This window comes from Heterostelium album (genome assembly GCF_000004825.1).
Source record: "Heterostelium album PN500 unplaced genomic scaffold PPL_scaffold4, whole genome shotgun sequence".
Lineage (NCBI taxonomy): Eukaryota > Evosea > Eumycetozoa > Acytosteliales > Acytosteliaceae > Heterostelium > Heterostelium album.
Genome location: NW_008805066.1, coordinates 332,550 through 359,447, shown reverse-complemented (window position 1 = coordinate 359,447; position 26,898 = coordinate 332,550). Strand labels below are relative to the sequence as shown.

The 26,898-nt window shown below is 31.4% G+C and overlaps 9 protein-coding genes across 9 annotated transcripts; 5 read left to right on the top strand and 4 right to left on the bottom strand.

The window, feature by feature from the left end:
• Window positions 1-146: 146 nt before the first annotated feature.
• PPL_04695 (uncharacterized protein) lies at window positions 147-4,169 on the top strand (the record flags this gene model as incomplete). Its single annotated transcript, XM_020575594.1, has 3 exons — window positions 147-848; window positions 921-3,074; window positions 3,909-4,169. 3 exons carry the CDS (start codon window positions 147-149, stop codon window positions 4,167-4,169), a joined length of 3,117 nt encoding a protein of 1,038 aa, XP_020434389.1.
• A 1,063-nt stretch (window positions 4,170-5,232) lies between these two features.
• PPL_04694 (RNA recognition motif domain-containing protein) lies at window positions 5,233-6,357 on the top strand (the record flags this gene model as incomplete). Its single annotated transcript, XM_020575593.1, has 2 exons — window positions 5,233-5,262; window positions 5,371-6,357. 2 exons carry the CDS (start codon window positions 5,233-5,235, stop codon window positions 6,355-6,357), a joined length of 1,017 nt encoding a protein of 338 aa, XP_020434388.1.
• Window positions 6,358-7,128: 771 nt separating this feature from the next.
• On the top strand, window positions 7,129-8,301 carry PPL_04693 (uncharacterized protein; the record flags this gene model as incomplete). Its single annotated transcript, XM_020575592.1, has 2 exons — window positions 7,129-7,487; window positions 7,989-8,301. The coding sequence occupies 2 exons, from the start codon at window positions 7,129-7,131 to the stop codon at window positions 8,299-8,301; spliced, it is 672 nt and encodes a 223-aa protein (XP_020434387.1).
• Window positions 8,302-9,178: 877 nt separating this feature from the next.
• Window positions 9,179-10,222, top strand: PPL_04692 (FAM207/SLX9 family protein; the record flags this gene model as incomplete). Its single annotated transcript, XM_020575591.1, has 4 exons — window positions 9,179-9,256; window positions 9,345-9,540; window positions 9,636-9,879; window positions 9,976-10,222. 4 exons carry the CDS (start codon window positions 9,179-9,181, stop codon window positions 10,220-10,222), a joined length of 765 nt encoding a protein of 254 aa, XP_020434386.1.
• A 154-nt stretch (window positions 10,223-10,376) lies between these two features.
• PPL_04691 (phytanoyl-CoA dioxygenase family protein) lies at window positions 10,377-11,451 on the bottom strand (the record flags this gene model as incomplete). Its single annotated transcript, XM_020575590.1, has 3 exons — window positions 10,377-10,928; window positions 10,999-11,150; window positions 11,247-11,451. 3 exons carry the CDS (start codon window positions 11,449-11,451, stop codon window positions 10,377-10,379), a joined length of 909 nt encoding a protein of 302 aa, XP_020434385.1.
• A 333-nt stretch (window positions 11,452-11,784) lies between these two features.
• PPL_04690 (EGF-like domain-containing protein) lies at window positions 11,785-16,492 on the top strand (the record flags this gene model as incomplete). The annotated part of the gene is made up of 7 exons (XM_020575589.1): window positions 11,785-11,839; window positions 12,841-12,913; window positions 12,978-13,106; window positions 13,188-13,233; window positions 13,303-13,456; window positions 13,537-14,055; window positions 14,121-16,492. The coding sequence occupies 7 exons, from the start codon at window positions 11,785-11,787 to the stop codon at window positions 16,490-16,492; spliced, it is 3,348 nt and encodes a 1,115-aa protein (XP_020434384.1).
• Window positions 16,493-16,762: 270 nt separating this feature from the next.
• PPL_04689 (uncharacterized protein) lies at window positions 16,763-18,817 on the bottom strand (the record flags this gene model as incomplete). Its single annotated transcript, XM_020575588.1, has 3 exons — window positions 16,763-16,904; window positions 17,028-17,288; window positions 17,316-18,817. 3 exons carry the CDS (start codon window positions 18,815-18,817, stop codon window positions 16,763-16,765), a joined length of 1,905 nt encoding a protein of 634 aa, XP_020434383.1.
• Window positions 18,818-19,519: 702 nt separating this feature from the next.
• Window positions 19,520-21,924, bottom strand: dstA (signal transducer and activator of transcription family protein; the record flags this gene model as incomplete). Its single annotated transcript, XM_020575587.1, has 5 exons — window positions 19,520-19,886; window positions 19,964-20,208; window positions 20,297-20,726; window positions 20,815-21,684; window positions 21,839-21,924. 5 exons carry the CDS (start codon window positions 21,922-21,924, stop codon window positions 19,520-19,522), a joined length of 1,998 nt encoding a protein of 665 aa, XP_020434382.1.
• A 1,355-nt stretch (window positions 21,925-23,279) lies between these two features.
• Window positions 23,280-26,414, bottom strand: PPL_04687 (uncharacterized protein; the record flags this gene model as incomplete). The annotated part of the gene is made up of 7 exons (XM_020575586.1): window positions 23,280-23,549; window positions 23,618-24,900; window positions 24,961-25,161; window positions 25,231-25,570; window positions 25,636-25,866; window positions 25,955-25,975; window positions 26,067-26,414. 7 exons carry the CDS (start codon window positions 26,412-26,414, stop codon window positions 23,280-23,282), a joined length of 2,694 nt encoding a protein of 897 aa, XP_020434381.1.
• Between the last annotated feature and the right edge of the window lie 484 nt (window positions 26,415-26,898).

Genomic DNA, 26,898 nt, shown 5'->3' with positions numbered 1-26,898 from the left:
TTATTATTAATTATTATTATTGATTTGAATTCCCAATAATAATTTTGTATCATTATATAAATATATCATTTTTGTATTTGAAAAGTTTGTAGTAGTTAAAAAAAAGTAGTAAAAAAAGCAAAAGAAAGAAAAAGAAAAACTAAACTATGGTTGGTAAAAATAAAGAGAATCTATTGAAATGGTGCCAAGAGATTACAGAGGGATATCCTGAGAAGGTCAGTCAGGTAAATGATTTTTCAAAGTCATGGAAAGATGGCACAGCCTTTGTAGTTGTGTTGAATAAGGTGTATCCCAATGCTTTCAGTGTGGACGATGTGCTAGCCAAGTCGGTAACAGAGAGACTGTCGTTTGTCTTTGATTTCGCAGAGGACAAAGGTATTGTCGGTCGTCTACTGGAACCGTCGGATTTCACCACGGATGGAGTCGATCCCGAGAAGATCACAGTCGAGACATATATATCGTGTATCTATCATTATCACAAGAAGAAGTTGGGTGAGGATGAAATGGATGCCAAGCTAAAGTCGTTGTTGGCCAACATTGACAATGTCGATAGTCTTTTGGCGTCTGCAGCTTCGATATCGACATCGTCGTCGTCATCATCATCTACTGACACTACTAACGGCGAAGAGAATGGAGCAAACGGTGCCAACTCTACAGCGACTTGGTCGTTGCAGTCAATGGACAAAGAGATAGAGGCACTGAATCTCAAAATGAAAAGTTGGACGGAATCACAAAAAGTGGTGGAAAAACGAAGAAATGAAAGTGCACAGTCAAAAGAAATACTCAATAATCTTGAGAAAGTAATGTCAAACATTGAACAAGAGTTATTAGAGAATGAGAATTCAAGTGTAAGTATTAACAAACTGATATCAAGTTGAAAGAGAGACATGATGTTTAATTTTTTTTTTTTTGGTTTCTAGAAAAAATTTAGAGAGGAAATTGAAAAAAGAGAAGCAGATTTAAAGAATAAGATTGAAAAAGAAAAGGAACAGTATGATAGTCATATTCAAGAGTTACAAAGAAAGATTGATTTGGCAAAGGCAAACACCAAGGAACAAGAGGAATTGAAGAAGCGATTGGAAACACAAAAGAAGGCAAAAGACGATTTGTTGAGAAAGAGAAAGGAGATTGAAGAGGAGACCGCTCAGTTGAGACAGAGATTGCTCGACGAAGAGAATGCCAAGAAGGTGTTGCAGAACTCTATGAAGAAGGTGGAAGAAGAGAAAGCAATTGCCAAGGTCAAGCATCAAGATGAATTGAAAAAGTTGAGAGAGGAACTGATGAATGCAAATGCCAAGCAGGAGATGATGGAGTTAGAGTTGCGAACAGAGACGTCGCTAAAGAATGAATTGGTTACAAAGCAACGATTCATGCAGGCCAATGTCGATGATATCAATCGATCGATCGATTCAGAGTTGAAAGAGAAAGCAGAGATCACCAAGACCAAGGAGAAGCTAACCAGTTCGTTGAAGAAAGCGATCATGTCGTTGGAGGAAGAGACCAAGGTTTACAATCTTCGAGACAAGTCAAAGAAGGAGATGGATGCCGAGAAGACAAAGTTGAGAGCAGAGCGTGAAGCGGAACAGATTGCAAAGCTGCAGGCAGAAAAGGAGAAGCGTATTGTACAGAACGAATTGAATGACAAGAATGAGGAGATCGATGTTGAGATGGTCAAAGTGAGAGATGCCAAGTTTTTAAATAGAGATTTGGAGAGAAAGATCGTTGAGACAACCGATGAAATCGATGACGAGAGAAATAGAATGGAGAAACTGCTCAGCTATCAAGATGAGAAGTTTGGAAAGAATCAAGATTCACTGGCAAAGAAGCATAAGAATGTGTTGAAGAAGATTGAGGATACCAAACATCAGATGGAGAAGAAGAAGAATCAAGCTGCTGAATCAAAGCTAAAGGAACAGGAGAAGCGAAGAGAAATGGAGTCGGAAAAGTCAATGCTCACCGACAAGGATGCAGAGTTGGGCGATCGATTGGCCGAAGAGAGAAAGGAGCGTAAACAAGCGATGAAAGCAAATCGTACACTTGAAGAGCAGTTGAATCGTGCACGTCAATTCTTGGACTTGGAATCAAAGAGTAGATCTTCAAAGGAGAAGTTCAAACAGAAATTGGAGAACGACACCAAACAACTGCAGTCAACTATTGGTGAGGAGGAAAAGAAGAAGTTGTCACTGCAAGAGAAGAAGCAATCGCTTCAAAAAGACAATGAACATCTCAGTAAGAAGCTGAGTCACACCAAGAAACAAACGGTCGAGCTTGAGGAGGCTAAACAGTCACGTAAACAAAAGTCATTGCAGATCGATAGCGATATTGTGGAGGTGAACGCTCAGCGCGCAGAAGCAGAGACCAATCTGGATATCAAGTTGCAAAAACTGGCTGAGGAGACACAGGAGGAGATGAAAGAGCGATTGAAACAGATGGAAGACAAGTCGTTGGAATTGAACAACAAGACTTTCTTGACACAACAGAAACTTAAGCAGCGAATCGAGTCGATCGCAGAGATGGAGGCAAGGAAAGAGGAGGAAGAGAGATCGTTGCGTGAAGTCAATCAGAAGCTGGACGAACTGTCACTGGAGAAGGAAGCAAACGATATCAAGAGAAAGATGCTAGAGGAGAACGTCAAGAAGATGTCGGCAATGACCGATGTCGAGAGGAAGGAGAAGGAGGAGAAGTCGCAGTCGCTCGAGGAGATGCAGGCCGAGATTGCCAAGCTGCAGAGTCAGCATATTCAAGACGAGAATGACTCACTGCTATATGAGAGACAAGCACAGTTGTTGGCATCGGAGTTGGCAGCACAAGAATCGGCACTCAAGGAGAAAGAAGACGAGCTAGAACTAGAGAAAGCAGAGTCAGAGCGAATCCTCAAGAAAGAACTAAGAAAACTTGAGAAACAACGTAGACTAGAGGAGAAGGAACTCAAAGACGATTTGATGGGCGAACACAAAGACAATCTTCAACAAATAGAAAACAAATTCAACAGACAAAAGAAATTACTCTTGGAAGAATATAATGATTTAGGTTTAGAATTGAATCAAATGAGAAATTCATTAAGAGATACAAGTGTATAAAATTAATTAGATCATATTTAGTAGTAAAATAAATAAAATAAAAAAACATATTAAAAAACATATATATTTATTTTTTTATAGTTAGAAACGGAATTAAAAAGATAATAGAAAACATAAGGAATTGGAATTGCTTTAATATAGATCTATAGATCCAATGTGATATTTAGTATTAATTTAAAATCAATCAATAAATTTTGGTTGTTTTTTTGTGAAAAAAGATTGATTTCAATAATTCATGAGGAATAGATAAATTTAATAAATCAAAATCAAATTGTTAATAACAATAAAACATAGACTCACAATTGCCATTTAAAAAACAAATCCATTCTCTTAATTGTTTGGTACAATCAATCGAAAACCATCAAACTAGATCATCAGGTTAATATTGTGCCAACAATTCAGTCGACTTTTTAACACTAATATTAGTAGGGATGACAAATAACCTTACTTTTTTTATCTTTTCTCAATCAGAATTCAATGATTTTCTCTCAAGAAGGTTTGTGGTTTACAAAATTAGTTCTTTTTTTTTTTAAGAATGGTATGAATTTTTTTGGGAATATATAAAAATCTATCATATTATTATTGTTATTTGTATTTTTTTGAAAAACAACGGCTATTTAGGATACACTCCCAATCTTTAATTAAAGAAATACTTTTCCTTTTTTTCCAACTTCCAATTTCCTAGTATTTATTTGTAAATAAAAAAACAAACAAATAATCAATTCAATCTATCCATTTTAAATTTGTTCTTTTAAATTCATTAATAACTTCTTATATATAAACAAAATGAAAAAATCATTTTCTAAATATAATATTTTTAATAAAAAGATTAATAAATCACTTTTACAGATAATAAGTCGAAGACCTGTAGAAAAGAACAAGAATATTAAAAGCCAGGAAGATTCACAAGACAATGAAAATCCAATGGTGTGGAGAGTTCATAAAAGTGACCCATTCTATGGAACTTCGAGCAAACCGATCATGATCTCAAAAGTTCCGTTTAATGAAGCAAAATCTTTAAAGAGGAATAGCCAAGAACTTCCTGCTGAAAAAGAAACAAAGATAATTCTTCCACAATCCCAACAATAACAACCATTATTCTGTTCTACTATGTAATATAAATGTTGTAATATTACATCGAGTACCATTACTTAATCTATCGTATATAATAAAATTGTTTATTAATAATATTTAAATCTCTAAAAAAAGACTAATTATTCGAGATACTATTTAATCTTTTCTAAATAAACCAGATTAATCTATCCCAGTGGGTTGATGGTCCAGTCAAACCATCGCATCTGATTTTAAAAATGAAAATAAATAATATTAATAAAAAAATTCAAAAGATCTTTTGACTTTTGGTGGTTTCAATTACTCAGCAACATTCGTGTCTTCTGTTCTCAATCTTGTTGGTAAAGAGTTCGCACAAAAACTTTTAATTTTAATTTATTTTAATTTTTGTTTTTTTTCTCAATTTTTTTCTTCGCCTTTTGAACATTAATAATAATAATTTTTTCATCTTTTTTTTAACATTCATCAAATCAATTTATATTATATCTATCTATATTTATACACACATTATTATTTTAGTATAAACAAATTAAAAAAACAATAAATTTAAATTTTTATATATTATTGGAAAACTGATTAAAAACAACGACAACAATATATAAATATTTTATTTTTTATTCTTTTTAAATATATACAAATCAATCTGTTTTCTTCGTTCTGAGAAAGCAATCAAATCAAAAACTTTAACTTACTTACAATTTAACAAAATTAAAGATTAATTTACTAAATTAACTTAATTTCTTTTTTTTTTTTTTTTTTTTTTTTCTCTCTCTCAATCTTCTAATTTGGCTTAATTCAAATAAACATTATTTAAAATAGATTATATCTATAGAAAATAATTTTTATCTTTATTAATTCCTTTTGTTTTCTATTTTTGTAAATATTTAAATTTTATTTTATTTTTGTTCGTTCGCTTCGTTTTATTAACATCACACAAGTCTCACACATTTTTCAATTTTTTTTAAATAATTAATTTAATTTTTTTGTATATAACTTAAAAGTTAATTTTGTAACATATATTTTTAATTAATCGACTATTTATATTATACTATACGATTTTTATATTTCTTTCTAAACAAAAATGATGTCCGTTGAAAGTTCACCTGTAAATGTATGTTTTGAATGAATTCTCTGTGATTATTCATTGATACCCATTAATTATCCCAAAAAACTCACAATTTTTTTTTTTTTTATACTTTCTTTTGAAAATATTTTATAGACACCATCTTTAAATTGGGCTGATATTGAAGTGGAAGATAATCCATATATTTATGAACAAGACGACGATGCCTTTGTTCCAACTTCATCGACCACCACTTCAAGCTCTGGCTCTTCTAGCAAATCATCCAACAACAACTCAAAGAAAAAGAACAAGAACAAATCGAAATCAAAGTCTGACAAGTCAGCTGCCAAGAAACAACAGAAACCACAGTCACCTTCAAAGCAATCGCCACCAACTCAACCACAATCCACTGACAAATCATTGCCATCGCCATTCTCTGGAAAATCATTACCACAACAATCGAAACCAGCCGACTCCAAACCAACCACCACTTCAACTACTTCAACAACTTCCACATCCAAACCACAATCGCCTGCTTCTTCTTCAAAACAAACAAAATCGACATCTTCCACTTCATCTTCAACCTCAAAAGGTCCAAAGTGCGAAATTTTATTTACAGAGATCACCTTGACTGAGGTGGAAGGTGGTGAGCAACAGTTGGTAGATCAACAAAAGGAGGAGATTGAAATGTTTTTCGCAATTTTTGGTCCAATTGAATCAATTGAATCAAACTGGTCTGAGAGAAGCGCTCTTGTTGTCTACCAGCACCCAGCCGACGCTAAGAATGCTTTGACCCAATTTAAATCGGTATCGAAACTCGAAGACCATTTGTCTGCATTGCAAGCACGTCGTCCCAAACTTCTTATCAATTTGAAGAATATTTGGAATATTAAGGCAGTCGCCAAGACCCCAGCAGCATCATCGAGCTCCGCTGCCACCACCAAAACAAAGCCAAGCGCCACAGCACCTTCCACCACCAAAACACCAGCATACCCACCACCACCAGCACCAGCCAGACACCACCTTTTCAGCAACGGACATCACCACCAACGCTCACCACGCGGTGAATGGAGACCTGCTGGATTCTCAAGGAGTCAGCAACAACAACAACAACAATCTCAACAAACTCAATCAGCCTGGTGATAAAGTTGTTGGTGTTTATCAATTTTTTTATTTATTCATTTATTGTTTTATTTTTTTTTGTGATACTAAAAAATAAATAAAATTATTAATTTTCAAAAAAAAAAAGGTAAAAAAAGCGTAAAAAGACAAATAATTTTCATAAAAGAAAGCAAATGTGTGATGCTTAACATCGAAATCCCAACAATTTGAAGATTCTGTGGTGATTTTTTCAAGAAAACTTTTAAAATTTTATAATTTTATTTGGAAATATCTGGAAAAGTATGTTTTTTGAACATTATTTTTCTGTTTTTTGGTACAAAAAAATAATCGAAACAAAATTCATTTGCAGAATCCAATTTTAATTAATTTTTTTTTTAATTTAATTTTTGTTTTTTATCGATGAACAACCTCCAGTCTATGAAAGTTTGTTTTTTTTTTTTGTTTTTACAGGTGTTGTTTTTTTTTTTTGGTATTAGATTATTAGATTTATATCACTTGTGTGTTATAACAAATATTTTGTTACTCGTCACAAATACAAACAATCTATTCATACATATATTACCTAACATATATACATATACAAATACAACTATAGACTTTTATAGTTGTAAATTTAAATAAATTAATTTTTTAATTTTTTTATTATCTTAAAAGTTTTACAAAACATTTAAGGATTAATATTTTTTATATGAAATTAATTTAATTGTATTGTTTAATTATCACATCATAGTTAATTTTAAATATAATATTGTCTTTTTTAATTTATATTAAAAACAAATTGCCTGGTAAAATATGTCTTCTATAAATCAATTGGTCGATGACGATCTTAAGAAAGACATAAACCAAGCTATTTCACATGTAAAGATATATCTCAGACAACGTTTCAATGAAGGACGTACACAGTTAAATAATCAAATAAAACAACATCAACAACTAAAAGAAAAAGAATTTGAACAACAACAATTAAAAGATAAACAGTTAAATTACGATAGTAATAGTGATAATGATAAAAATAATATTTCAGAAAATAATAATAGCAATATAGATAACAAAGAAAATAATAATAATAGTAATAATATTACAACTGATAGTTTCGAAAATGTTCCAAAGAAAACCAAATTTTGTTGTGAACATGTAGATAATATTCCAGAGTATTTAAAAAGAGATTATATTATCTATGGTTATAGAGTTAATTTTTCGATCCCACTGGCTATAAAGTCGATCTTTATTCCTTACCATAACGAATTTTGTAATATACATTCTCATCTGTGGCCGGCCGTTTACTTTATTTATTTGGCACTGGACACCCTATTTTTCAATGGTGTCGAAACAAATGGTGGTAATGGTAATAATAGTTTCCAATTCTACGACAAATTGGTATTTGCTTTGTTCTTATTCAGTGGTATTAGTACATTTGTGTGCTCGGTGCTCTGGCATTCTTTGGGCTGTGTCTCCTACTCGACATGGAAACAGCTACTTCTCTGTGATTACATGGGTATCATCTTCCTGATAGTCGGGTCATTCTATCCACCGCTGTACTATTCTTTCCGTTGCATTCCCAACCTTATGATCGGTTACATGACGACTATAACCGTTTTAGGCGCAGGTCTTTCGCTTTTCATTTTCGTGCCGGCACTCTCTCATTACAACAGAATGCGAACACTCTTTTTCACACTGACCGCATTCTTTGGTATCATTCCAGCGAGTCATGCACTCTATTTATTCGAATGGGACGTTGGTATTCTGTTTTTCTACCGAATCAATGTGATGTTTGCTCTCTTTGGTATCGGTTTGATTTTCTACATCGCAAGAATTCCGGAGCGTTGGATGCCAGGCATCTTTGACAGTGTATCTGGTTTTGGTAGTCACGCAATTTGGCATCTCTTTACTTTTTTGGCGCCACTCTACCACTATCATACATGTAAATTAACTTTTTCAGCTGCCATTGGTCAATGTGGTCTCTAATTTATTATTACTATTGATGTGCTCGAGCACAGCCCAACAAAATAAATTAAATTAAATTAAATTAAATTTTCACTATTTTTAACTTTACTTTACAAAAAAAAACAATTGGCTTTTTTTGGATGTGGTATTCCCAAGAGTTTAATTTGATTGTTTATTGTTTTTTATTTCTTACTATTTGTTTGTTTATTAGTTATTACAGTTATTAGAGTTCATCTTGGAGAATCCGATGTGGAAGACATCCATTGTTCAGGATCATTAGAAGACCACTCATTTCATCCATTACAATAGTTTTTATAAATAACCTATTTAGTATAGGAGATCATACCATAAGGACAATATAGTTGACCAACAAATTGCAATACTAGTAGACCTCCTATATACCCGTTTGACTTCCTCAATCCCAGCGGTAATGGTCAAGAGAAAGATAGACATCATTAAGGATACCATTGTTTGCAATACCATCATTAAGAAGAATAAAGAATGGCTACTTCCACCAAATGACGAACCATTTTCCAAATAGCACTGTAGTTTATCCTTACGTATAGATGCTACCTCAAGATTGGATGGAAAATGCAAAAAAATAATGTTTTCTAGCCGCTGCACAAAGTGCTCTGTATGATACTCATCGGATTCTCCAAGTTGAACTCAATAATAAAAACCACAAAACCAATAAATTCATTCAATTTAAACAATTAAAATATCTTATTAAAATGTTTTTATTTGATTTGCATTACTCTTTAATTAAAAAAATTAAAATTATTTTTAAATTAATTTGATTATCAAAAAACGAAAAAAAAAATTAACAAAAAAAAAAAACGAAAGATTACATTTTATTAATTTTATATCTATCTTACAACAACAACAACAATAACAATCAATGCCAAAGATAACACATGATAGATCACTACATAGTAGTGCACCAAGACCATCAAATAAAAAAGATGTATTTGCAAAGGTATTAAATATTTTATTAGCTTTGATCTTATTATTATTATTAGGTTCAGTTTACTAATTAACACAATTGTATTATAAAAAAAAATTAGTCAGAGAAAGAGTCATCGTTTGTAAATGTACCAAAGGCACAGCTAGATTTAAATATTTTACAGAGCAATATCAAACCACTGAGTGGATTACCTTTGAAATTGAATATTCCTGAATCGGAGGATATGATAGATAGACGTCCACAACCACTTGCAAAGAAAGAGAAAAGAAAACAAAAGAAAGAAGCATTTTTAAAGAGTAATATCAAAAGTTTATCATTTACTATTATTATATATATCAGGTTTATAATAATTACTAAATCAAACGTTTTAATTTTTAACTATAAAATTTAGAGTTGGAACCTTTTGCAAAGAAATCAACATCAACAACAGAATCAAACAAATCTACATCAAATGAAAACAGACATAATAACAATAACAATAACAATAGTAATAAATCATCGTTGAATTCCTCCGAGGATTTGATGGCAGCACTACTAAGTGAATTGAGTGATGACGACGACGATGAAAACAAACCAAAGAATATGGGAAACAGCGGTACCTCTACAATGACCACAAGAAAGAAAAAGAAGATTGCGTATGTTAATTGATCAACACATTTGAAAGACAATCTCTATTACATTGATGATAGTATTGACTTGTTATTAATAATCATATTTATTATAACTATTAGTTTAAAGGAAATTGAACAATATAAGAATGTTTTAGCGCATCCATCATACCAATCGGATCCTTTCGCAACACTCAAAGAACACCTTTCGAATTCAGTTCAAATACAAAACGAGAAGATGGCAGAGCAAAATAAACTTAGAAACAAACAAAACGATATCATGAAGAAACAACCACTGAAAAAGAAAGATAAGAAATCAAGTAAAAAGAATCCATACTACGATGCTGGAAATAAAATGGATTTGAATTAAATTAATTAAAAAGAAAATACAAGATAGATGATAAATAGTTACAGATTTACTGTTATTTATTTATATTTTATATATATATATACACAGGTTAAATATCACACACCAATCACATACTTTATGAGAATGAATTAGATGATGATGATGATGATAATGGTTAAGTTGTTGTTGTTGTTGTTGTAAATGACTTTATACATTCCGATCGATATCCATCGTCACGATACACGATTGGGAAGAACGATTCTTCGAGTCTCGATGAACCAAAGATTTTGTATCTTCCATAGATGTAGCCAGCTTGTACTTGCTCATTGAATTGACTTTCCGATGAGATATAGTGGAGTGCCATACTGACACGTTCGACTGTCGGCGATGGATTGGTTGCTGAGCCGTGCCACATCATTCCATGATGTACGCTGCACGAGCCAGCGCTGAAATCACACGACACTCTCTCGTAGCTATCGGACAAGTTCACCTTCTTGGCAGCCTCGTTTAGCTTTGCGAGATAGTCGTCCGGTGCATGAAATCCAGCATCGCTATGGCTGTGTGTAACCGGCCATCTATGAGATCCTTTCACATACTCCAGTGTGCCATTGTGCATACTGACATTGGTTAGAGCAACCCAGATAGTGACAACTTCACTTGGTGTGAAGAAATTGAAATAAGGTTGATCTTGATGAAATCCAATTGGTTTACCTGTAGTTGGTTTCCACTATATATATTGTATTGTATTGTTAGAAATAGAATAATGACTAACTATAGTTAGTTATTATAGTACAAACAAATATATCATCTTGTGCCAATCTTGCACCCCTCCAACCCATTAGTTTAGCGGCAATTGCACCCATTTTCTCATGTAAAGCAATCGTGGCAAACGATCTATCACATTTCCAAGCATTAACCATCTCTCTAGTGATATCATCTCTTGATAAACCTATATAATAATTGATTGATAAATCAATAAAGTTTTAGGTTAAAATTGTATTTATCAATCAACTATTATTTAATCTTTACAGCTTCTTCTAATTACCTTTTCTCCAATACCATTCATCTGGGTAGATGCCTGTTTCGAATTTACCATCGAATAGAGGTGCCACTCTGCTATGTAGATTCTTTACTTCATCACCACTTATAACATCTTTAATAAACACAAAACCATCCTCATGAAACTGTCTATACTCAGAATCGCCTATATTCTCTTTACTTATAAAATATCTATCACTTTTATTCATCATCTTTTAATTTGATTTTTAAGTGAATCAATGAAATGAAATAAAATTTAATTTGAAATTTTTTTCTATCTTCTTTTGCTTTATCGGGTACTTTAGGTATCGAAATTTCAATGTTTTACTTGAAAGTATTTAAAATAATTTTTGGATAAATAAAAATGATCATATTTATTTATTTCTCATTCTTAAAAACATATAAAACTACTATTTTTTATGATGAGAGGTTTTGTTGCTTGGAAAAACATTTACACAGAATTTAGCATCAATAGCGGATCCAACAACTCCAGTTATGGATGCTGATCACACAACTTGAATTGATTTAAGAAAATTTGGTGATATATGGTATGGCAATCCTTAGCATGTAACAGGTTACCAGCAGAATTTCTTCTTACTTGTTTGAAAATTTAAATCATTGAACTAATCAATATTGGGTAAGGGTAGGGGTGTTGAGTTTAAAGTGTAAGCGGATATAATATAAAATTTAAAGAATAACAAATAAATCAAAAAAGATAATAAAATTAAATAGATAAAGAAAAAAATAAACGAGTGAGCTTTGAGTCATTGTTACCACTCTTTTTGTTAATTTTCAAGTAAAGTTACCTTTAAATTCATTGTTTCGCTTTGAAATGGTTATATTTTTTTGTACCAACAATTCTCCCAAATCTGTATCTTAGTTCCGAAAAAAAAAGAAGCCAAAGTTAACACCATTGATTTTAGTAGAGAAAAATTTGTTTGTCACTTGAAAGGTTACAATTAATTGGGGGAGATGAACATCTTGCACGATAAAATTTAATAATTAATTGCTTTTTTCTTTGAATCAAAACAATATTTATGAATATTTTTAGAAATTTGTTTTTTATTTGGCAGTTGGGCAGATTCTATATGTTAAGTTGAAGCCCGAATCGTCATCAAGGATGTGTTAATTTTTTGCGCTTACACCTTTTTGCACACGAGTGGATCATAGATGTATGGGTTTGATTAAAAAAAAACGTGCGGACAAGATGATTTTGGTTTTTTCAGTGCATAGAAATTTTTTTTTTTTACAACTTTGACCCATTTTGCAAAAATAATCCCTTATTTATCGGATAAATGAGAAACAAAAGCTTGATCAAAAATTAGATGCAATTGTTTTTTTTTATAAATATCTTTGGTGGGAGACAAAATTTTTTTAATTTTTTGAAAATGAAAAGATATTAATTCATATTATGACAACAAGATGAATGAAAAAGTTTGATAGAATTCTTGATCAATCAATCAAAACTCTCTAATCATTATTTATTAAATATGTATAATTATAAATATTATTTTTTTATATTTTTATATTTATAAATTTATTTGTTTGCACGAATGGCATACTATTTTTTAATCCTGAAACCAATCATTTTTATGAAACAGTAGTTGGCTCGGATTCTTCTTATACAAACGCTAAAGTTGATTGCGAATCTAGAACTAAAAATTCTCTAAAGGGGTAAGTATAGTGGAAATGAATTGTTATTTAATTAAAAATCATATCAGTTCATTTTACTAATTAGATTAAAACATAGATATTTATTTACCGTAAATACAAGACAAGAGTTTGAATTCATTGCAACTTCTGATCCAGATTTTGTTAGTCAAAACAGTTTTTGGATTGCTGCAGCATCTTCATCTGATGATAGAAAGTAATTATATTTAAAATTTTAGAAAAACTATTATTATATCAGTAATATTCACTTGAGAATTAGTACATTTAAATATTCTAGTGGTCCAGAGGCGGGAATGGTTTTTTATGAAGCTCAAAATGAAAGAGTGTGTATAAACTTTTTTTATGATAAAATAATAATCAATGAATAATATACTAATAATTCTTTGTCTTAGTGCTCAGGATATTGTTTATGGGGAAATGGTGAGCCATATTACTCAACTTCCCTTGAATACTATGTTCACTATGATAAAAATAGAAAATCTTGGAATAATAATGAAAACAGTTTCATTAGACTTCCATATGTCTGTGAATATGGAAATTTGGATGGTAAGAATATATTCAATTTCAATCTTTTTATCTCTCCAATGAAGATCTCGATGATTATTAATTATATTTCTTTAATTCAGATATAATCCCCTTATCCGCCCCTACCACAGGAGGTCAAGTTGTATTTACAATTCCAATAAGTATTACATTTTATGATAACGATATATTCAAAATCAATATGACCAAGCTTTCCAACCCTTCGATTGTAATGAGTTGCACCAATCCCGTACCAAGTTATTCTAAAGGAACTGTAGTTTGCGATGTTCCTGCAGGAACAGGTATTTGGAACGTAACACTTACTAAGAATGACGTTCAATATGCTTCCAGCTTATATTCATATCAAAGACCTTTGGTTCAATTTATTATACCTGACTTTGTTAAAAATGAAGTTCTTATCTATGGTCTAAACTTTGGAAATGAAATGTATGCCAAACCATCATTTACTTTCAAAGACTCACGATCGAATTGTACAAACGTTGTAAAGATGTACGATGGCTCCTATAAGTGCACTCTACCATCTCTAACTTCTTTTGATATACTATTACCTCTGACAGTGGAAGTTGATAAGTTAAATTCAACTTTCTTTAAAGTACCAACTTGTAAGTGTTACCTTAAACTACCTATAACAATTCAATTTTATTAATTAATTATAAACTTTTAAAAGCATATGAAAGCGGAAGATTTATTAGTTATTGGCATACACTAAGTACATATGATGAAGCAGTACAAATTACAAGAAATATGTCAATTAACGGAATATACAGTACCCTTACCTATTTTAATACCAAGGCTGAACAGGATTTTACAGCTATAGTATTTCCATATACCAATATGGATATCCCCGATCTTGGTGTCTGGACTTCACTTTACTGCAATAGTACTTTATCTATTGTCAGTTTGTATGGTGCAGACGTTGGTAAGGAATTGTTTCCATACTCTCAATATGCCCCTACCTTTAACTTGGCTGCTCCTTATATTTTTGTTTATTCGTTTGGTAATCAGACTCTACTCCCAACTTTGCAGCCCAACCGAAATACCGAACACAATTTCATATATGAGTACTATGTAAAGGCACCAAATTACGCTGCAAATCTGACTCACACTCTAGGAACTCAAGGTGGATTGGTTAATGTGTATCTTCAGGAATTGATGACTCCAGGATACAGATATTTCACTCTCAATGGCCAATCGTACCCGATTACAAGTAACCCCGAAAATCCAGTCTACAGTATTCAGATTCCTGCTGGTTACGGAGGACCTTATCCTTTGGTTGTCGGTGTCGTATCGTCATTGGGAAATGTAACCACCACCTCAACATCTAATTATGTAGCGTATCTAACACCCAACCTCAATTCCATAAGTCCGTCTTCAGTTCCAACATCAGGAGGTATCGTAGTACTTACAGGTAGCAATCTATACAACAATGAATCCATGATCAGAGTATATTTCAACGGTGTATCATTGCCTGTTACATTTAAAACTCCTCATACACAAGTTGCAGTAGTCATCCCTCCAGGAGCTGGTTTTAGTACAACCTATATTCGATTTAATGGCATTAATACAGGCAGTGTCCCATTTGGATACACCGCTCCTTTAATTACAAATTCTTCAACTATCTTTGCCATTGGTGGACCTATAACAATTACTGGAGAGAATTTTTATATTGATCCAGCACTTATATTCGTGTGGATTGATGGTGTTAATTGTGATAGCGTTAAGATCTTGGAAGTAGATCAAACAATTAGTTGTATTTCCAGACCAACCAACAAGAACATTGTAGACATTGTAGTTGCAGCTAACTACTCCTCTAGTGCACCATTCAGCAAAGCTGTCAGTGAACCTAAAAATCCACTAGTTTTAGTTGCTTCTCAGGGTCAAAAGAATAGACAGACCTTGATTACCATCTTTGGAAACTATTTCTTTGGAGATAACCTTACTATTACCATTGGAGGGGAGAAATGTGACCAACCAACTTTCATTAATAGTACCACACTGACTTGTTTATTCGCTGGAAATGCTCCACAGCCTGATATCTACCAACCCTTGTTTGTGAACGTTACATCCAATGATCTCTCTGGGGGTGCTTTTGTATTCAACTACAAGCAAGATAAAGCATGTGAAATCGTATGTAAGCACGGTACTTGTGATACGGAAACAGGTACTTGTCGTTGTGAAGCTGGTTGGACAGATATGGGTTGCGGAACACCAACTACGCCAGGTGGCAAACCAACTGAAAACAATGGTACAACAGTCAACCCTGCCAACGTTAATTTCACATCTGCCATAACTCATCTTAGAGAGGTTGGACCAACTGGTTTAATAATAAAAACCGTACCGTTGTCAACTATCATCTGGGCAAGAAACAATGTTACCGGGGAATATACAGGTACTTTCAAAAACGAGACTGTTGTCATTAGAATGAATGTTACCATCTATGAAAACCCAACGGTAGTCAATTTCGCAGGGCAAGACATATATATCCAATCGAATTCCAGCAAGTTTGTGGTCCATCTCACCAATTGGACATTTAGTGAGCGACTAAACGACCTTCAAGTCATCTTTTTGTCAAAGACTGATGAATCCATTGAAAATGGTTGTAAAAGAATCCAAACGGAATCTACCTCTGTTGACGATCAATATCAAATTGTTGCTGGTGATTCAGTTCTACAAGCCAAGTTTGCAAGCTACCTATTTATTGACAACCGTATCGTTAGATCAAGAAGATTTGTTTTGGGAGAAGAAGACCCAATTGTTGTAGAGAACAAAAAACCTGGAGTGTATGCTCTTGCCACGGCGGTGGTAATCTCATACTTTGAAAAAGATGCAACTTTTGACCCATCTTTCAACTCACTGCTAACATCCAATTATGGATCCGGTGAATGTAAAGACGACAATTGGAAGATGATAGTCATTATCGTTTGCACTGTGGTCCCAGGTGTGGCAATAATTGCGGCACTTTCAATCTATCTCAGAAAGAGATACAAGAAAAAACAATACCTTAAAGATATGAATAGGAAATTAAAAGCATTAAATTAATATTATTGTATTTTTATTTAAAACTAAATATATTTGTAATTTAAGTAATTTTTTTAAGTTTATCTATTCTTTACTTTTCAATTAAGTTTAGAGAAATGGCTTCAATATTAAACTGCAACAGATTTATTTATTGGTAATATTTAACTTTTAACAGAATCAATCTCACTAAATATGAATCGATAGGTGATAATAATAGATTTATTGATTTAAAATTATTAGTATTTTCGAATTTTTGTATTCTAAAGTTAAGTTTTTTTTCAAAGGTTAAAATTAAAAATTATATCTTAAACTAGTACCAATAGAACCTGTTGTGGAAACATCATTTCCTGTGATACCACCTGTTATTGTAAAAGTGTTATCATTGTTTATTTCCCCACCAGTTGTTGAGATCGAATTACCAGTTGTAGTTGAGCTAAATTGATAGATAATTCCAAAAGATAAAATAATATAGAAATAGTATATAGTAAAAAAACATTAAAATTGTATTTTTATTTAAAAGTTAATAATAGCTGCTCCACGTGTTTGCCTTTCAAACTGATCACCTTTAAAAATTTTTGTCCATTCATTTTCCTCAATTGAATACTTATAGTTCTTATGAATTGTTCCACCCATATAATAGATATTGTGTTCGTAATCCGATACTTTATGAAATACCATTGAAGTGTATACATGTTCATTCCTTGGCATACTTTGAAGCCTATTGAATTGTTTGAATTCTATATTGTACCTTATAAAACTACCATCTTGCGCTAGGATATAAGCATTTCCATTACCATCGGTACATCCTGATTTAGAGCTACTAAATAAGAATTTTAATTCATACTCTTCGATTGATTTAGTGTGTGGACAGAATCTGATCATTACATTCTTGTTACTTGGGAATGTATAGATCATCTCTTTGTAATAGATTGATAACACATGAAAAATATGATTTTTCAACACTCCAAATCTTTCGAATTCGTTATTAAGAATGTCATAACGGTCAATTCTTGAGGTTTGATCTGGATTCTGACCCTCCAAAATATAAATGTACTGTAGACCATCATAACAAATAGAAGTTCCAAAACCACCTCTTATACCTTTCATATCTGCTTTTTCAATTTTTTTGGTTCGAATTGAAAAACGGAAGAAAAAGTTGATAGTGTAGCCACCGAATATATATATGTATTCTCCAATGGTAAGACAAGCACTGAATGTCATGTACAAACAATCAAATATTGGAACCTCTTCAGATGTACCCAGAGAAAGGTTGAAAATTGTTGCTGTTTTATTCTTGTGAGGTGAAAATAGATAGGTGTATGATGGTTCTGAAGAAGTTTGATTATTGTTTTCGTTATTAATTATATTCAGTTGAATTGATTTGCCAATTGATTTTTTTAAAATTGAAAAATCATATATTCCAACTTCCAAGTCCAATATAACATTGGAATTGAAAGAGTCTTCAGTTGATTTAAAGATACTATTGTGTTGAACCAATAAATCTAATTTTAGATCATCATTACTATTATATTGGGGTCGTCTAATATTAAAAACATTATTGTTTGGATGATCTTTATGATTAAATATTGTGAAAATATTTGATTGATAAAATGATTGGAAGTTTTCGGAATCCACAATAGATTTCATGATCTCTTGGGTTTGGAAGCATTTGGTTTGGTCTACAAGATTATTGGAAACGTCATCGGCAAAGCTATAATATTCATCAGAGTCTTCAGAACCTTCTGAGTCTTGGGAATCTTCTGATAGGCTCAATTGTAGGGGTTGGGGCTGTTTGTAATTATTGATATTCAAGATGTTGATTAATTGGACTAACTCTTTCAACAACATCTCCACTTTTGGCTCGATTGGATCCGTAACATGATTGAGGTTTCTTTTCAACCTTTGCTCTTCCAATATTAGTGCTTGGTGGAGAGATTCAAAAAAATTGTGGATTTTAGTATAGACCAAATTTGAGGAGTGGTCAAGTGTGGAAAGAATTTTGAGTTGATCCCACAACTGAATAATCTTATTTTGTATTACTGAACTACTAGAATATTGATTTTCAATATTAATGATATTATTATTTTTGTTGTTATTGTTATTATTGTTATTGTCATTATTGTTATTGTTAATATCTCTATCTATTTTAAAACTACTCTTTGATGAGGTTAGATTTAATTTTAAATCAGAGACATGTTCAAATTGAAAGGAATGAAGTGGATAATGCCTGGTGTGCGCTGTAACACATTGCGAACAAAATAATTTATTACAAGCAAAACAAATAAATTTAAAAATTTCATTGTGGTCTGTACACAACACTTGATTTGTGATTAATAAACTAAACATCTTAGTTTGAGGAAGAAAAGGATTGAGGTTATATAAACTGTTTAGGTGAATATAAAATATATAAGAGGTTATAAATTACCTCTATTTTATCAATCGGTGAGTATACTTATTTTATTTTGTAAACATTTATTAAAAATTAAATAAATTTTAATTATTTATTTATAAATAAAAATTGTCTAACATATTTAAGTCTTTCTCGATATATCAAAATATGATGAATCTTCTTTGGTGTGTTGTTTTTTTTCCTTAATAGTATAAATACATATTTCTTTAAGTGTTAAAGTTTTTTTTCTTTTATGTGAACATCAATAAAATATATTTTTTACTTAATCGTTTTTGGTAAGTGGAAGTAGATTTAAAAAAACCTCTAATCATTACTCGGAAGATATAATATGAGTAACATAGTGTGTTATCAATTCAGAGTAATATAAAAACAAACCATTTCAATAGATTATATATATATAGAACGATTGGTGGTAACTGAGAATTAAAAAAAAAATCAAATTAGTGTGGTAATCAACCCGCATTTATCTTTATGTTTTTCAATATATAGCAATACAAATTGATCATCAATCTTTTGAATAATAATAAATTTAATGGTTTTTGTTTTTTTTTAATTACTTCTTTTTTTCTTTTTTTTTTCAGTGTTTTGGAATGTTATGTTGTTATAAAAGTTTTTTGTTTTCTTTAAGAAATGTCTTTTTAATTTCCAAGTGGCTCATAACCACCGATAGGAGCTGGCTGAGCTTTCTTTGGAGCAAATGAACCCAAAGCGGTATCTTTATGTGACTTTAAGAATCTTGGTAAACCATCAGGACCCTTTGTCCATTGCAAAATATTGATGAATTGTGGGTGCTCTGCCAAAAAGTCTGGGAATGTCTTCTTTGCTGCTGCAGTATCGTTTGGTTGCACCAAATAATGCTTAATACGATGTGGTACCTCCATTCCAATGTAAGCGATACCGAATTGACCCGGATTTCTTTCACTAAATCTAATGATAAATGTACCTGGATCTTGATTGGTAAGAGCATCATTTACCTCTTGTCTTCCCATATAACCATAGATAATACTTTTTTTAATAAAAAAAAAAACAATTAATATTTGAATTGTGTAATTTAGTTTAAAACAAAAAAAAAACAAACTTACCCTTCTTGCCATAAGGTAGAAATATGTCTTTGATATCTGAGAGTTTGCATAGATTTTCCGAACCAATTCCAGAACCTATCGAAATCTTGTTGGTGAATGATTGAACGATTTGCGAAAAAGTGTTGTTGAATATATTTAAAATCAAATTGGGACAGTGGACGCTTTGGTCTGACTTGATCTTGTTTTGTAGCAATCAGGAAATGTCTCTGTAATGTATTTATAAATTGTGCCCATGAAATTTCAAGCTATAAATAATAATAATAATAGAAGAGTGAGTTTAGTATGTTAGTTATTTGTATGATCACTAATAAGTTATTGTAGTTGAAAATTTACTTGTCCATCAAAAGCATCTTTCTTTAATAATACACCGGCACTACCTTCCCATTGGCATTCGTTTGTGATGACTACGAATGGGTTGGATGAATCACTCTCTACAGCTGTTGTTACACTATCCATATCACGGACGTTGACACCGAATTTCAAATTTACAGAACTCTTTCTTGTACCAGCCAAGAACTTCAGGGGGAAGTGAGCGGTGAGCGTTGCTGGATAAATTGGTTGAGAATCCATCTCTAGCTGTTGTTGTGGATTATTCTTATTTGTTGGGTGATTGTCGCACATCAAAGTTGCCTTTACAGGTCCATTAATATGGAAGTTCGATCTTGCACCAGTCAGGATTTGAACAACCAACTGATTCTCACTCAACTGTTTACCTTTTGTAATGACAACTGGGAATGGTTGTGTTTTCATTACCAAAGCAATACTAAATAAATAATAAAAAAATAGTTATTAGTAAGTAATCTTTTTTTAAAATTATTATTATTATTATTATTAATATAGTTTAAACTTACTTTGGTTTAGTTGGTTGATTTGTTGGGTTTAATACACTTTGTATTTCGTGGTGCAGCAGAGTGAGTTGTTTGAATTGAATCTGTAGATCTTGTCTGAGAGCAAAGAGCTTTGCGAGATCGGTTGGATCCAAGATCATACCCTTCTTTGTGGCATCGAGAGCAGACATCTCTGTGTTCATCTGTGAGGAGAGAGTTACTTGTTGCTGACTGAGTGCCTGTAGACTGTGAATGGTTTGTTCGTCTAGTGGTTGTGTAATGCGATTCAAAAGTATCGATTGATCATGTATCATCTTTACCAAGTTGGTCTCTTGCTCAGAGAGTAACTTGTAGATGGTGTCGAGAATTGGCTGTGGCGAGCTAATAGCTGTTGAAGGTGCTTGTTGTTGTTGCTGTTGCTGTGGTTGTTGGTGCATCTGTTGTTGATGTGGTTGCATCTGTTGCGGTTGTTGATGATGCATCTGTTGTTGCGGTTGTTGATACTGTTGTTGCTGATACTGTTGTTGTTGTGGTTGTTGTGGGTAGTGTTGTTGTGGTATCTGCTGTGGAGACTGTGGAGGGATTTGCTGGGGAATTCCACCGCTCGATTGACGACCGTTGAAAGGCGACGATGGTGACATCAATGGCGACGATGGTGACTGGGGGATGTGAAGCGGACTGCCACCATTGCTGTGTTGAAGATACTGCGATTGCGAAGGTATACTTCCACCTCGTGGAGTACCTCTATAGTCTATCTGCTGAGGTGAATGCATCTGTTGATAGTACTGTTGTTGTTGACTGGCATGGTCAATTGCACCCATACCAAATCCATTTCCATTATTATTATTATATTGTAAATTATTCAACGTAGTATTTATACTTTCATTTAATACTCTATTACTAAAATTATTATTGAAAAGAAAATAAATATAAAAAAAAAATAAGAAAATAATAATAAAAGATAAATGTTTAAATTGTTAGATTTTGTTTGTTTAAAGGTTAACATTGTTTGTTTGTTTGTTTGTTTGTTGATTAATTAATAACTTACTCTGCACCTTCAAAGAGATTCTTTGTAGTTAGATTCGAACTATCAAAATCTTCAAAATCTGTATCCATTTGAAAATCTGATGACATCTTTGACTATGACTATTACTTGTTATATTATATTATACAACAACAACAACAATGAATATGACGTGATTACTATTTAATTAAAAGTGTGATTGATTGGATTTAGGAAGAAATTTTTTAAAAGAAAACAAAAAAAAAAGAGTGATTTAAATTGAATTATGTACAAGTAAAAAAAATAAATAAAAATAAAATAAAAAAAACTAAACAAAAACAAAAATTTTTTTGTACCAAAAAAAAATCTATCTATCAAACTAACTATCAAACAAACAATCTATTTATAAATAAATTTGTGATATTATTATTATTTATACTACTATATATATATAAATATATTATTCAAAGATTTTTATTTATTTTTTTTTGAACTACAACACAAAGTTTATTATATTTTTTTTATTATTAACTAATATTATTATTGTGATTTTGATTGTGAATAATATTTTATTTTCAAAAAAAATTATAAACTTTAAATTAAATCGATTAAACTAGTTTGTTAATAATATCTTTTAGATTTACTTTATAGTTATTACTATTTTTTTTTTGAAAATTTCTTTCTATTTTATATTACAATGGTTGCTCCTTGATTTAAAAAAAAAAAAACCAAAAAATAAAAAAATTTAAATAAAATCAAAAAATAAAAAAAAAAAAGATTAATTTGATTTGTTTTTTTCTATTCTGTTTGGAACCTTTAATTTTTTATAATAAAAATGTTAATATTCAATTTAAATTGATGTTGTTTAGTTTGTTCATTTGTATAATTATTAATATTGTATAAATATTTATGTGTTAGAGGTGCAAGTGCAAGTGTGTGTTAGGTGTTAGAGAGTTTAATGTGTGTGTGTGTGTGTGTGTGTTGTGTGTATATATCATAATTATATATGGTGTGTGTTTTCTGATGTGTTAGTGATTTGATTTGATTTGATTGATTGATCCTTGTGATGTTTAGAAAAAATAAAATAAACAACATATATAATGTTTTTTAATATAGAGAATGATTGAGATTTACGTGAGATGTAACATCATGTTTATCTATCACTACACAATTATTAATTCAATCAAAATATTAACATCAGAGGAAAAGAAAATAAACTGTGAAACCACTCATTAAATTTATTTCCAAAGTAAGAAATGAATTTCTTTACAAATTTAAATGTAACATTCTTTTTTATCTTACAATTGCAAAGACGGTGAAGAAATGAAATTGGATCAAAACTTTCTCAAACCATCAACACCTATATACAGGGAATTAATTCATTAATCTTTTATCAAACAACATTTAATTGTTTATCATCTTTAGTTTTTTTTTTTTATACATTAATAATTCTATTTTATTTATTTTATTACAATTAAATATATTTCTAATGCTCTGCAGCTTGTAGTAATACATCTTCAAGTCCAGATTGACAAATACCCCAATCGCTAATAAAGTATTTCGATTTGTTCTCTTGGATCGATTTGAAGAGATACGACATCTTAATGGCATGTCTGGGAACTGCATAGGTTCTAGTAGTTGATATTTCATGAATCAATTTCACATCTGGAATGATTTGGGTGAGGAATTCATGAATAGTTGATGGTCCTGTTGTTGTAATTGATAAAGTATGACCTGCACCATATCTTGTTTTCAACTATAAATAAATAATATTAATATTTGATTGTTTGAACATGTTTTTTTTTTTTTTTTTTAAGTACTTACATCACCACTTCTACCAATACATTTCATCAAACCTTTATCAATGATACAAACTCTATCGCAGAGTATTTCAGCTTCCTCCATGTTGTGAGTTGTCAAAATGATAGCACACTTTGATTTGTAACTGGAAATGACATCCCAAACGATTCTACGTGAGAATGGATCGACTCCTGTTGTTGGTTCATCAAGCAAGATTGCAGTTGGACTTCCGATGAGTGAGATCGCCAGGGAAAGACGACGTTTCATTCCACCAGAGTATTCACGAACAGGCTTGTCTTGGGCTTCGGTCAACATCACCTCAGCCAATGATTTGTCGACAATGTCATCCAGCATCTTACCCTCTAGATTCTTCATTCTACCAAAGAACAAGAGGTGTTCACGACCACTCATTTCCGACCAAAGAACATCATCTTGTGGACAAACTCCCAAAGATTGTTGTGCACGTGACAAACTCTTTACAATATCGTGTCCAGCAATCAGAGCATTTCCAGAGGTTGGAGAGTAGAGTCCTGAGAGAATAGCAAGAGTAGTTGTTTTACCTGCACCATTTGGACCAAGGATACCGAAACATTGACCCTTTTCAACAGAGATTGTCAAGTTATCTACTGCAACAGTTGTTTTCTTTCCAACTTTGAATTTCTTGTATAGATTCATCAAACGGATGGAAGCAGTATTCTCACGGGAATAGGTATAGCGGATTTCATCCAAGACATCTGGTGGAACCATATCTACGTTCAAGGTACTGTCGTCACCTCCATTTGTAGCAGTTGGAATACCATTGGAAGTAATGAGATTACCACTCATCTTGGAGCGCCAGAAAGATGGCTGGAAAAAGAAAAGTGGATGATATTTTACACCATATGCCGATGGAATAACCATCTCTAAATATTGATGTAACAATCCATACAGCAAGAACTCGGCAAACAGCATTCCAAAGAGTGATGGCATTTGGTGGTGAGCAAAGATATCGGTCCAAGTCAAACCTGGTGCATTACCAATGTAGGCCAAGGAAATATAGGAGACGGCACGGTGGAATGCAACGTGTGGAATGAGACCTGTGAGTACAAAAGTTACCAGAGAGGTGTTTGGATTCATAATGAATGCATTGTTCAACAAATTGGAACTTAAGGCAGTGAAAATAATATAAATAAATGAAACTACTGTAGCGGTATAGACGGATGAAAAGAACACACTAATAAAAAAGGCAAAGGCGATTTGTGTCAATCCAAACAAAATAAATAATACAAAATAAATTGTAAAACTTGTTTGAGTAAAGAATCTAAATTCTAATAAATAAAAATTAGTATATTTAAATATTTGAATCCATTCTAAATTAAGTAGCTTACTCAAAATATAAGCAAATGCAATTGCTACAAAAACAATAACCATATACAATGTAAAGTTAAATAAATATTGAACTAACCAGTAGATTCTCATTCTGAGTCCTGCCATTTTCATAGATTCTCTTAATCTATGTTCCTTTTCATATACTACATTGGCAACAAACAATACCATACAGAAAGACATCATAAATAAGTACCAGAAATCTAAAAGAAAATAAAAGTATATAATATTAGTATTTTTTTTTTTTAAAAAAAGGTTAAGATTTATCTTACTTTCTTGTGGTTGAATCATATCTCTTCTTTCTTGGTATGCAGTGTATGGGAATGTCTTTACACCTGTCAGCAATATATTGTTGCTTCCAGTAAATGATTGAAATAAAGCGTTGTTCATGATATTAATTAGTGATGAACTACAGGTAGTATCATTGGAGTATGAAACAAGATTGGCGCTAAGATCCCCACCAGGTGTTATTTGTAGCTCTCTGAAATCATAACCCAACAAGAATTTGTTGTCGGTACGGCCTTGTTTGTAGGAAACTTCATCCATGTCATGTTGATTTGGATAGTTATAGAATGTAAATGCTTCAGTTGGAATACTTCCAAGTGATGAATACTATATTAAAAATAAATAATTAAATTAAAATTATAATTAATGTAAATATTAAAAATAAAACTTACATAAGGAGTTGGTGAAATTTGATTTTTAGTTGTGAATAACTCTAAGAAACCAGAATTATTTTGGCAGCAGGATCCTAGATCTACTTTTACATCTGTACTATCATATATATATGGTACGGAATAATTAATTAATGGTGGGAAAATAAAAGGCAAAGGTAAACTAATAGGATTTGAATTGTCTTGATATTTAATAGATGGTGTGGCTAACTGTACAATAGACATAATACTAATCTAAAAAATATTAAAAATAAAATAAATAAATTTTAAAAATTAATAAAATAAAGATTTTTATAATTTTTCTTTGATTGCATCTGCTTACCATTAAAACTGGTACTAATGCCTGAATAATATTTGTTTTATATTGTCTTTTCTATTTTTTTAATTTTATTAGTATAATTATAATGAAATAATTAATTATAATTAAAACTTACTTGATATGCAATATTTTTCTTAATTAATGCTTTAAATTGTTTAATAAAACTATAACCATGATTTTTGGCGTTATCATCATCGTATGATGGCTGGTCATCTTTATATTTATCTCCTTCATTGGAGTCTTTAGTTGGGTAATCGTAATCTAAAGTTTCGGAAAACTTTACATTTATTTTTTCTAAATAGTCATTATTTATAAGTGATGAGGGCGACATGGTTGAAGTAGATGTTGTAGTGGTTGTTGTTGTTGTTGAAGAAGTTAATGTTTCAATGGAATTTGTATGAGATAATACTTGATCCATCTCCACTGGATCCTTATTAATATTTTCATTTTCAATTGGCTCCATCTTTTTGTTTTTTTTTACAAATAATAAAAAATAATAGTAATATATATAAAATAAAATTAATTATCTATATATAAATATTAAAATAAATATATATGTATATTTTATTATATTGGAGAAAAAAAATTGAATAATATTTTTCTTTGGTGATTTTAAAAATATAGCAAGTCCTTTCTTCACCATTGATTTCAATCCTCCGGCTTTAAACTGAGAATCTTCATTATAACACATCATATTTACTTTAAATTGATGGTGATCATTTTTGTTTTGTTGTTTTTTGATTTCTTTTGATGAGTTGAGAAAAAAGGGTATTAATATGAGGTTTGGCCCTTAAATTAAACTTCGATTACTTTTCTCTTCTAAATCCTATTCTATTTTACTTTGATTACTTTTATTTTAAACATTGTAGAAGGAAGGTGGGTGGTATGTGATCACAATTGTTGCTCGATTTCTTTTTATTTTGCAGAGTAAGTTCATCAATTTCCAA